At 43.1% G+C, this 12,856-nt stretch overlaps 1 protein-coding gene across 2 annotated transcripts in view; it reads right to left on the bottom strand.

Annotated features, from left to right (window-relative positions):
* The window catches only part of WLS (Wnt ligand secretion mediator), a 116,485-nt gene that overhangs the window by 40,216 nt on the left and 63,413 nt on the right, over positions 1–12,856 (bottom strand). For both annotated transcript variants that reach the window (XM_044944868.2, XM_025288490.3), the window contains one exon: positions 4,031–4,155. In XM_044944868.2, the coding sequence (XP_044800803.1) occupies positions 4,031–4,155 (125 nt within the window). The remainder of the gene's footprint in view (positions 1–4,030; positions 4,156–12,856) is intronic.

Genomic DNA, 12,856 nt, shown 5'->3' with positions numbered 1-12,856 from the left:
GAATCCTTCTTTTCCAAAACTCAGCTGCAAGTTGGATAAGTCTTCCTGTATAGATCTTTCTCTCCCCTCTGCTCCCTTCTCTTCTACTTATAAATCAAAGCAGGAAGGACTCTGCAAAATTGCTGAAAATACAGTATAGGCTCTAATTCAGCCTCAGATGAAGCTGAACTAAGGAGGCTGATTACTTGCTCTTGTAACAGCAAAAAGTGGATATTCTGATGTGTTTCCAATAAGCTAATTTACAGAAATTGAGAGTTTGAAGGCAACAAAACTTATTTAGTCTAATGCCACCGTCTTCATTACGTGTCTCACCCAAGGTCCCAAAAGTCATGGCAGAATTGGGTTGAGGACATGAGTCTTGCAAGTCCAGCCTCCAGCTCTGATAGGGAGGAGGACACGTGAATGCAGCAGAAAGAAAGGAATGCTGTGGCCTTAGACACGCCTGCAGGCAGGCATTGTGCTATGGTAAGGAGGGCACTGAACTTCAAGCCAAGAGGTTCAAATTCTAGTCCTGACCTCACCCCTTACTGGGTAGCTGGGGAAGGTCACCCACCTCATTTGGTCTCACTTTCTTTCTAAGTAAAGCATGCATGCATATTTAGTCGCTCAGTCATGTCCAACTCTTTGCAATTCCATGGATTGTAGCCTGCCAGGCTCCTCTCTCCATGGGATTCTCCAGGCAAGAATACTGGAGTGAGTAGCTATTCCCTTCTCCAGGGGATCTTCCTGACCCAGGGATCAAATCTGAATTTCCTGTTTTGCAGGCAGATTCTTTACCATCTGAGCCACCAGGGAAGCCCCCTAAGTAAAGCAAGGTTTATTTATGTGATCTCTTGAGATCCTTCTAATGCCCCTTCATGGGTCTTCCACTCCCTTGTCTTCCACTCCCTTGTCCCTACACAGAGGGTAACACCACCACATGAGACAAATTTACTTAAATCCAACAGATCAGAGACGCACACAGGGTCCTGGGATCCTGGCCTGTCCTACCTGTCTCAGACAAATTCACCATATCCTGCTGGGGACTTTTCTTTATGCACTGAGGTTCTGCCTCTGCCAGTATTTAGGGCATTTAGAAAGAAAGATTTCTTGCTCGCTCCCCCTCCTTTTCCTTTCCCCAGCCCCCTCAGCCCTCCCCTAAATCCAGCATGAGACTGGCTAATTAGGACAAATTACAGCAGGTGGCAACTTGACTTTTTTTTTTTTTTAAACTTCACAATCCACCAGGGACTAGAAAGCTTTAAAGCAATTTCTCATTTAATCTTCAGACTCAAGTCTAAATTTCACTGCAATCAAAAAGCATAGATTTGATGATTCATTTCCTTCACACTTTTCAAGGTTTAGTATCTTTCTTGAAAGGGATCAACACATCCTAAAGATAATCAAGCAACTGTCATTAAGAAGCAGTTGCAGGCTTCTTAACAACCTCCCCTGACTCTGCTTCCCAGTGCCCTCTAAGAGTTTAAGTAAGGTGAGAAATGACTTTTCCCTTTTTCTGAGAATGAAATTCCATATGCAAAACTTTATATCCTATAGCTTTAAACATCCAACCAGTCTTACCCTTGAATGATGCAATCAACTTGCAGCAACAGTTAGAAAGGTTTTAATTAATTTCCTCCACTGCATACAAAGATCTAGAAATATTACATATCTCTCTTCTGCTACCTCCAGTTCCTCTCTACCATTCCTTTTCACCTATAGATTACCCCCAAGGGCCTACTCAACGGAGAAGGCGATGGCACCCAACTCCGGTACTCTTGCCTGGAGAATCCCATGGACAGAGGAGACTGGTAGGCTGCAGTCCATGGGGTCGCTAAGAGTCGGACACGACTGAGCGACTTCACTTTCACTTTTCACTTTCATGCATTGGAGAAGGAAATGGCAACCCACTCCAGTGTTCTTGCCTGGAGAATCCCAGGGACGGAGGAGCCTGGTGGGCTGCCGTCTATGGGGTCACACAGAGTCGGACACGACTGAAGTGACTTAGCAGCAGCAGCAAGGGCCTACTCAAAACAATTCTGGATGAATTTGGGGCGGGGGGGGGAACCCTACATTTGATCATTAAGGAAAGGATCTACTGAAGTCACTTTCAAACTTTATCAAGCTTAAGAGAAGGAAATGAAATCCTATTAAAACACAGGTTCCTTGGTTCTGTGTGAATTTTGATTCGTGTTTGGGGTGTGACCTGAAAATCTGCATTTCCTACAAGCTACCAGATGATGCTGATGCTGTTAATTCTTAGGCCATACTTTCCATAGCTGTGGTCTAGGAACCGTAGGGAAAGAGAGACTTAACAAACACCAGGCGCCCCAAAAGATGCTTACGTGTAGGGCGCATGGTTGGCCCATGAGCGTTTTAGTTAATATGTTTTGTCCTGGTGGCCCATCTGGTGAAACATGCCCCAGACTAGATTCAAGTGGTAAGATTCGTTCTGTTATCTAGTCCTTACAGAGATTCCACAGGCAGGTATTAATTATTATTTCATTTGGTAAAGGAGAAACTGAAGCTTGAGCAGATAAAGCAAGCTAGCCTGAGGGAATGCAGTCAGTAAATGAAATGGTCTGGAATTGAAGCCAAGTTATTTGTTGTTTGCTGTTTATTCACTTGGTCATGTCCGACTCTTTTGGGACCTCATAGACTGTAGCCTGCCAGGCTCCTCCATCCATGGGATTTCCCAGGCAAGAATACTGGAGTGGGTTGCCATTTCCTTTTTCAGGAGATCTTTCTGACCTAGGGATTGAACCCGCATCTCCTGCATTATAGGCAGATTCTTTACCACTGAGCCACTGGGGAATATTTTGCTCCAAATCCAGGCCTTTAACCAATGGTAATGAACCTGCACAGCCCCATTTTAGTCCTCTTCAGGGCAGGATGGGGGCATGGTTCTCAGAGGTTTCAATCTGTCATCCTTACCATTCCACAGGAAAACCCAACTTTGCAGTTGTAAGCAAAAGTGAAGAACTAAATCGATCAACAGAGCAAGTACTACAAAGTAGCCAAATTCTTCAGCAGCAACTGATCTGAAGATGTCAAGTGATAAACGACATAATCAGGAATGTGCTTCAGTGCAGTTTGGCCTCTCCTCCATTTCATGCAAAGAAAATAAGATTATTTCTGTCCATGAAGGGACATCAGAGGTCACCTAGCTGGTGGTGCTCCCTGTCAACACTCTTGAGGAATGTGAGTAACCATGAGTAACAGTAACTACATTTCAGAAACTCCATTTCAACTTCAGAGACTTTGGCAGGTGGGGGAGGGTGCATGGGACAGAATCTTGGGGAGGCATGTTTGAGGGCAGCACTTGGCACTGGAAAAGGGCACCCAGTAATTCTGATTTGGTCCTTATACAGTCAAATCCCACTGGCCTCTGAGGGCCACTGAGTCCATCCCTGTATTTTAATTCCTCAAGATTCTGAGGCCTTTGTCCAAGAGAAAGTGTCTCCCTACACTCATTGAGTGTAGGGAGGATAGGGACATTCTTCCCTCTGGGTGGTTAAACAAATCTTCCTGGAAGAACCAAGAAAGGTGAGTCCTACAGATGTGCAAAAAGACTGAGGTCACAAAGGAAACTAGATTCCTCCCTCAGGCCCTTCTTTTTGTCTATGATGTTTGTTCCCTGGGATTGTTAGTCTTCACACCTGCACACTGATTTTGGCAACAGAGATGCCTAAGAAACAGAGAGCAGACCCACGCATTGATCCAATATGAACAGATTTACCCACCTAAAATTAACTAAGCAACATTCTTCAAACACTTTTAGCTAATTAACAAAAGAACAAAGAGCTTATTTTTATGAAGGTATTTTAGAGGAACAACTAAATCACTTCAAACAAACATTCCTCCTTCTGTTCTTTGATCCTTTGCAGGAACGTGAAATATCTAAATTGCCCTCTTCTAGGACAAAGGATGGTGACTACTAATCATTGTGGGTCATGTATGCTTAGGAACAAGGGCTCTGTCTGAGCAAATGTTCCCACATACCTGGAAACCAAATAAAAACCCCATCAACTAGGACATCAAGGTACCCTACCTTGGGGGAGGTGAAGGTACATTTGAGTTTCCGGGGCACTCTCTCATGGGCCATTTCAGTCCACTCAGCAAACATATCATCACGGTAAGCCAGAGAAACATCCATGGAAACTTCTGCATTTTCTCCTGCAAGAGAAAGGATGCACAATCAGAAATGGCTTCTGGAAAGATACTTTGAAAACAGTTTAAAAACTCTTATAGGATCCACCATGGAAACCAACAAGACAAAAGAGATGTATCAGTTCCTGCTGCTGCTGCTAAGTCGCTTCAGTCGTGTCCGACTCTGTGCGACCCCATAGACGGCAGCCCACCAGGCTCCCCCGTTCCTGGGATTCTCCAGGCAAGAATACTGGAGTGGGTTGCCATTTCCTTCTCCAATGCATGAAAGTGAAAAGTGAAAGTGAAGTCACTCAGTCATGTCCGACTCTTAGCGACCCCATGGACTGCAGCCCACCAGGCTCCTCCATCCATGGGATTTTCCAGGCAAGAGTACTGGAGTGGGGTGCCATTGCCTTCTCCAGTATCAGTTCCTATCAAGCACCAAACCTGACTTTCCAAATCTGAAGACTTAAAAGTCACAGGATGAATGTCTGAGCTGGATGCTGGGTCCCCTCCCATCACCAACTGCTCTGCTAAGGAGTCAAAGAGCTCCCACTGAAATTCCTCTAGAGATGGCGGTCTCATTCTCTCTGAGCCAGTTCCAAATGGTCAGGTTCTGACTCAACATGTATCCTCCTTAACTTATACCACTTGTCCTGCTACTACTGCTAAGTCACTTCAGTTGTGTCCGACTGTGTGCAACCCCATAGACAGCAGCCCACCAGGCTCTCCTGTCCCTGGGATTCTCCAGGCAAGAACACTAGAGTGGGTTGCCATTTCCTTCTCCAATGCATGAAAGTGAGAAGTGAAAGTGAAGTCTCTCAGTTGTGTCCGACTCTTAGTGACCCCATGGACTGCAGCCTACCAGGCTCCTCCACCACTGGTCCTACATCCCCCCATATGAGTCCCATGGCACATGAGGTCATTTTTCCACAAAAGTGCCTTAGCACTTGAAACCTACAACTCATCTGTTCTCTCCTCTCTGATCAAAATGACCAAGATTTTTCGCCACCTCTCAGATAAATGACAAGTACCTTGGGTGCTTTCTTCAGGAACACTCTAGTCTGAAAGATCCTTTCTAAAATTCCCCCAAGAAGTTCTCAAATGCAGGCTCTCCTGCTTCTCTAAGACTCAAAACTCTTCAGAGTGTGGACAAAGTTAATTTAAGATGTGAAGGATTTCTCTAAATTTAAGACTTATATATAGACAAGAATATTAAAATAAGTTCATAATTATACAAATGAACATTCACACATATACTTCTGTATCAATAAGGACCATGAATGGGTTTAACTCATCACAGAACTCATTAAAGAGATTAGTTTGATAAAAATTACATCTATCCATTTGGTCTGTTTTATACTCTGTTGAGCAAGTTTCAGAATAGAGGAGTCTTAATGGGGTAAAAAAGCACAACTACATTTCTCAAATGACCATGGTGAGTCAGCTCCCACTGGGGTTATGAGACTGGGCTCAGTTCTGGGTCCTGGAACCTCAACTCCAGGTCACAAGGGAAACAGGTAAGAATAGCTGCTGTCTAGAAAATTGGGGCTTTACTATCCACTGACCCAGTGTGGCTTGAAGACAATTTGACAGTGCAGTAAATTCCTAGTTCCCTGAGGAAATCTAGGAAGAGAAAGGAATAATGCAGGAAAGAAGAGATCTGAGGCCATTCTGATATAGACAAAACTCTCGATGAACATCAGTGCCCACTCTTTTATTAGTACCATTTAAATCTTCAATCTCTAGTAATGAACTATTGGAGAGAAAAAGTTAAAAAAAAAATCCCACTTAAAATGATATCAAAAAGAGTAAAAAAACCTAGGAATAAACTTAACCAAGAAATAAAATAAAATACCTATACTCTGCAAACTATGAAATACTGATGCAAGAAACTAAAGATGATACAATGAAATGGAGAGATCTCCCATGCTCTTGTAATGGAATAATTAACACTGTTAAAATGGCCATGCTACCCAAAGCTATCTACAGATGGAATGCAGTACCTACGAAAATACCCATGCCCTTTTTCACAGAACTAAAACAAATAATCCTAAAATTTATATGGGACCACTGAAGACCCCTAACTGCCAAAGCAATCTTGAGAAAAAATAAAGCTGGAGGTATCACCTTCCCAGATTTCAGACTATACCACAAAGCTACAGTAATCAAAAGTGTGGTATTGACACAAAATAGACACGATCAACAGAGCAGAATAGTGAACCCAGAAATAAACCCATGCACCTATGGTCAATTAATCTATGACAAAGGAAGCAAGAATATACAATGTAGAAAAGATAGTCTCTTCAATAAGCAGTGCTGGAGAAACTTGGACAGCTACATGTAAAAGAATGAGATTACAACATTCCCTCAAACTATATACAAAAATAAACTCAAAATGTATTAAAGACCTAAATGTAGGACATGACACTATAAAGAAGAGAATATAAGCAGGCTGCTCTTTGACTTAAATCACAGCAGTATTTTTTTTGGATCGGTCTCCTAAGGCAAAAACATAAAAGCAAAAGTAAACAAACTGAAACCTAATTAAACTTTAAAGCTTTTGCATAGCAAAGGAAAGCAATAATAAAACAAGAAGACAACCTATGGAACGGAGAAAATATTTACAAATGATGCAACCAACAAGGGGTTAATAGTCAAACTATAAAAACAGGTCCTACAACTCAACATTTAAAAAAAACAAATAACCCAGTCAAAAAATGGGCAGAAGACCTGAAGATATTTTTCCTAAGATATTCAGATGGCACATGAAAAGATGCTCAACATTGCTAATTATTAGAGAAACACAAGTCAAAGCACAATGAAGTATTACCTACACCTGTCAGAATGGCTAGCACCAAAAAGTCTACAGATAACAAGTGGTGGTGAGGATGTAGAGAAAAATGAACCCTGTATTCTGTTGTTGGGAATGTAAATTGGTGTAGCCGCCATGGAAAAGAACATGGAGATTCTTCCAAAAAATAAAAACAGAACCGTATGACCCAGCAATTCCACTCCTGGGTATATATCCAGAAAAACCAAAAACACTGATTCAAAAAGATGCATATACTCTAATGTTCATAGCAGCAATAGTTTCAACACAAGATATAGAAGCAACCCAAGTGTCCGTCAACAAACGAGCGGATAAAGAAGATGTGGTATAAGAAGGAGATTCAAGAGGGAGGGGACATATGTATACCTATGGCTGATTCATGTTGAGGCTTGACAGAAAACAACAAAATTCTGTAAAGCAATTATCCTTCAACTAAAAAATAAATAAGTAAATAAATAAGATGTGGTACAAATTACACACACACAGTGGAATACAGTCATAAAAAAGAATGAAATTCTGCCATTTGCAGCAATGTGGATGGACCTAGAGAATATTATGCTTAGTGAAATAAGTCAGGGAAAGACATATACTCTATGTTATTACTATATGTGGAATCTAAAATAATACAAACAAATGTATATGGCAAAACAGAAGTAAATATTAAAAAAAAAAAAACTAGTGGTTACCTGTAGGGAGAGGAAATGGGGAGGGGCATGTCAGGGGTATGATATTAAGAGATACAAACTACTATGTATAAAACAAACAACAAGGACATATTGCATAGCACAGAGGACTGTAGCCATTTTCTTAAAATAACTGTTAATAGAGTATAACATGTAAAAAAGAAAACCTGAATCTCTATGCTATATAGGGCTTCCCTGGTGGCTCAGATGATAAAACATCTGCCTGCAATGCGGGAGACCCAGGTTCGATTCCTGGGTCAGGAAGATCCCCTGGAGAAGGAAATGGCAATCCACTCCAACACTCTTGCCTGGAAAATCCCATGGACGGAGGAGCCTGATAGGCTACAGTCCATGGGGTCACAAAGAGTCGGACACGACTGAGCAACTTCAATTCACTTCACTTCACTATGCTACATATCTGAAACTAATATAATACTGTAAATCAACTATACTTCAATGAAAAAATAATGAACGATAATAAATCCTCAAATATGGTGAATTGGCCACCTGTGTTTTCTCATCTCACTCCTGAAATTCCACACACACACACACACACACAAAAAGCAGGAAAGGAAAATAAAAGCCATTAAATCACAAGGGGGGAAAATGGTAGTGACATGAGCAGATCAGAGATTGCAACAATTTTTTTGAAGATGAAAAACAGATGAAGTAGGATTTTCTGGCAGCCACAAAGATGGGCACAGCTGAAACTCCACAGAAGGGATATTTTGGAAAAGCAAGCCAATGTGTCCAATAGACCCCCGAGCCACTCACAACTGGAAAGTACCAGGTGTTGCATAAGACAGGAAAGGCAAGACGCTGACAACAGAGAAGTGGGGTCAAAGTCTATACACAGAATCACTGGAACCCCAGTTCTCATCCATCTTCTCAGCTCCACACAGTCCAGGAGGAGACTCTGGACTTGAGGACACCAGGCTGTGCAGAGACCCAGGGCTGAGAATGCAGAATAATAAGAGTCTGTATAAGAAACTGTGGGATGCCTGGCTTGGCAGAAGCAATAATCAGAGTTTGTATATCCTCTTGGTTAGGAGCCAGAATGACTACAACTGCTCCTTGCTTGGCAGCCTCAGTGGTCCAAAGAAAGAACTGGCCAGAGCTTCCATGTGTGAGTTGAGTATTAGGCACCATTTTACCTCCTTTTCACTTCTAACCCTGGGATTAGGAATTGGGACTGTCAACTCTGTTGAAAAGGCATTTCCACAGAACTCAATAGTATAGATATGGACAGTATAAAGGAAGTTATCAGTTCTTATGTTGAGCTCCTTGGAGGGCCAGGGTACAGGGAAGCACTGGCCTTAGATACAACACGGCAGGAGCGGTCCTGAATCTCGGCCCCAGACTTTTAAAGGGTCCTTCTCCAGGGACTTCAGTGCTGGCACAGTGGTTAAGAATCTGCCTTGCAATGAAAGGGGACATGGGTTTGATCCCTTGTCAGGGAACTAAGATTCCATGTGCTGCAGGACAACTGAGCCCACACACAGCAACTAGAGAGTCACATGGCACAACTAGAGAAGCCTGCAAACGGCAACTATTAAACCCATGCACTGCAACAAAAGAAGTCCACACGCTGCAGTCAAGAGCATGCATACCACACTGAAGGCCCAGCGCAACAAAAAGTAAATAAATGAATGAAAGTCTCTCAGTTGTGTCCGACTCTTTGCGACTCCATGGACTGTAGCCCATCAGGCTCCTCTGTCTACGCTGATTCTTGAGGCAAGAATACTGAAGTGGGTTGCCATGCCCTCCTCCCGCATTGCAGGCAGATTCTTTACCATCTGAGCCACCAGGGAAGCCCAGTGTAAATAAATAAATATATATATAATTAAAAAATAAATAAAGGGTCCTACTCTGTCTGCCTTTTCCCAGCTGTTCACTTCTTCTTCAGATGAGACGACCCTGAAGTGAAAGGGACATGCTCACCAAGAGCCTAACCTCTCCACCAATTTATAGAACATGGCCCAGGAATTCAGGAATCCAGAATACATACTCAGACAGCTCTGAGTCTATTTCCACATCCTGGGGAGGAGGACAACTTCCCCAGATCTGGTCTCCCAAAGGGAACTCCACAACCACTTGTGTACCTTTGGGCTCACAAGTGATCAAAGGGCTGCTGTTTTTGAGGACATGGACAGAGATTGAGCTTGGAGGGTGGGGTGTCCACATATGAACATATTCTTTGTGTGGGAGTCAGGGATGGGAAGAAAGGACACTGAGAAGCCCATACTCCCTGGTCCGTCCCATTTTTGACACAGAATTCCAAGGAGTCTAAGAATCCTAAATTTAAACTCAGACTTCCAGTTCATCATGAAGGTAGATTAGTTACATTTGGGTGATAGGACTTATTTGGCTCAACAATTTGTTGCTGTGATTTATTACTTTAAAATTTGTAGACATATGGCAGCCATGCCTTCATAGGTACTCTTGCCCTGGGCCCCACAAATGTTAGGGGTGGACCTTACAGAGCAGGTGCCTCAGGGAGAGAAAGGGCCAGACACACTTGCCTCCTGGCCTTCTTCCTATTTTAAGAGTTATTGCTACCTGTTGGGAATCTCCAAACTGTTTTAAAATATGCTGTTAAAAACAAAAATTTTAAAGACTGTTTTCATGTACAATTACTCCCTATTAGGCCCTCATGACTTCCATGCTTTCATTTAAATGACTTCACTAAACAACTGTATAAAGTGGGCATGGGTATTTCCTTTTGATTAGTAAGTAAACCAAGGCCCTCAGATATGGAGTGACTTGCCTGAAGTTATATTGTTGTTGGTAATATGAGAAAGAGAACTATTTTGAAGCTTTCTTAAAAGACAACCATCTTTTTTGTATTGCTTAAAGAAAACTGGGTAACTTGTGATGAAAGAAGGCCGTCAAATGAGTCACAAAATATGAACAGGTACATCTTTAATAAAAACAAGGCTCCATGAGAACACTGTACTCTTTTATCCTCACACCCATCCTATGAGTAAGAAGTCAGCTAGAAAAATTGCCCAAGAATAGCAAGTGGTAGAGCTGGGCCTTACACCTCAGTCTGGTTCCCCTAGACCCAACCATGCTCTACTATCTTTGTTGGCAGAAACAGAATTCAAAAGAAACCTAATAGTTGAATCAAGCACATTGCATGCAGAGGCCACTTAACTCTAACCAAACACAACTTTCTAGGGGAGAGAAACATGCAGTGCTCCCAGGAGACCACTAGGAACATGGCTGCAATTCTCTAATCTGAGCACTGAGGAGAGGAACTGCCAGAACCTACAGAGCACCACTTCAGAAAACTGACTGGATAAGTGTAAAGGGACCCATCCTGCCTGGAGCTGGAAGCCCAGGGACGCCTGTGTTCCGATCATGGATCTGGCCCTAACTTGGTGTGTGATCAGGGATGGGAGAGCCCTATGTATGCGGGCTGCTGCTGCTAAGTTGCTTCAGTCGTGTCTGCTTTCAACTCCAACCCTCAAGAGACAGCACAGGTTATCTTTCCAGACCTGCTGCTTCAAGAGAAGCCAGATTCAGATGGTTATGCTGCTGCTGCTGCTGCTAAATCTCTTCAGTCGTGTCCGACTCCATGCGACCCCATAGATGGCAGCCCACCAGGCTAGTCTGTCCCTGGGATTCTCCAGGCAAGAATACTGGAGTGGGCTTCCACTTCTTTCTCCTCAGATGGTTATATATCTCTCAATTTTTGAATGTTAATAACCAACTCACTAAAAACAAAACGAAGGGACTTCCCTGCCAGTCTGGCAGTTAAGCATTTGCCTTGTCTTGCAGGGGATGCAGTTTTAATCCCTAGTTAGGAACTAAGATCCCACATGCAGGGAAGCAACTAAGGCTGCTAGCTGTAACTAGAGATCCTGCACGGCCTGGAGCCCATGTTCTACAACTAGAGAGTCCGCGCACCACAACAAAAGATCCTGCGTGACGCAACGAAGACCCCACGTGCCACATCGAAGACTCAATGCCTCCAAACAAAAAATAATAAATATCTTAAAAACAAAAAAACACCAAAAGGAAACAAAATCTCTCCACAGGTCAGCTAAGAAAACATCATTCTTTGGGGTGAAGGGAGACACTTTTCATACTGCCCCACACCACTATTCTTTTCTTCCCATTTTACCACCAAGTGAAGTTCTTCCTAAACTTTTCTATTTTGTTCATGACATTTACCACAGGCTCTGCCTAATCCTCATGGATCACCTCCCTACTTTCTGTGCTGTCTGGGGCAGATGTTATCATTTCTGTTCATAAGGCAGAGAAGCCAAGACTCAGCTTCCCCTAGAAACATCAGACAAGCTTCTAGAGCTTCATGGCCTGTGGTTCTTATACAGGGAGAATGGTCAGTTCAAGTGACCTGCTAGCCCCCCTCACAGGGCTCTGTGATCTCCCCCCACCCATGGACACTCATAGTTTCTTCACCCTGTTGGAATAGGACTTGCCTCCTAGGATGCTGGGGCTTCCCAGGTAGTGCTAGTAGTAAAGAACCCACTGGCCAACACGGGAGACACAAGAGACATGGGTTCCATCCCTAGCTTGGGAAGATCCCTTGGAGGAGGGCACAGCAATTCTTTCCAGCATTCTTGCCTGAAGAATCCCACGGACAAAGCAGCCTGGATGGCTACACTCCATAGAGTCGCACAGAGTCGGACATGACTGAAGTGACTGAGCACACTCCTAGGACTTTGTGATCTTTAAATCAGTTACTACACAAAAAATTCTTAGATCAGTGTTGAAAGCATGATGGGTTTAGCTATTGTTTTTATCATTTCATAAGGGATATGAAAGTAAGTCTTGTATCTACTTTAATTCAAAATAGTTACCGGGTTTCAGACACATGAACCTCCCACTATGAACCCATATCCAAACCTGGAGCACAAAACTCAGACACAGGAAAACACTGGGCAGAGGACCCAGCAAAGCTGTGAACTCAGCCACGAGAACCACTTTCTCTTCTGTCTCCAATGGATCGGAAACAAAGCTCAGCTTTAATGACTATGTTGCAGGTAATAAAACACGGGTCTCATGACTCCTACGGTACTGTTTGGGCAATACTCCCCTCCCCCACCTCCACAGAGAGAATGAAAGTGAAGCATTCAATTTGAACTCCTTGGGAGAATGGCAGGAAGGCCAAGACTACCTCTGGCTCCCAGAAAACCTTCTCTATAAGACAAGAATGCTGGTTACACCAGTTCTATGGGGTGAA

Source organism: Bubalus bubalis, chromosome 6 (assembly GCF_019923935.1).
Source record: "Bubalus bubalis isolate 160015118507 breed Murrah chromosome 6, NDDB_SH_1, whole genome shotgun sequence".
NCBI lineage: Eukaryota > Metazoa > Chordata > Mammalia > Artiodactyla > Bovidae > Bubalus > Bubalus bubalis.
The sequence above is the reverse complement of the archived record's forward strand: the minus strand, read 5'-3'. Positions and strand labels throughout refer to the sequence as shown.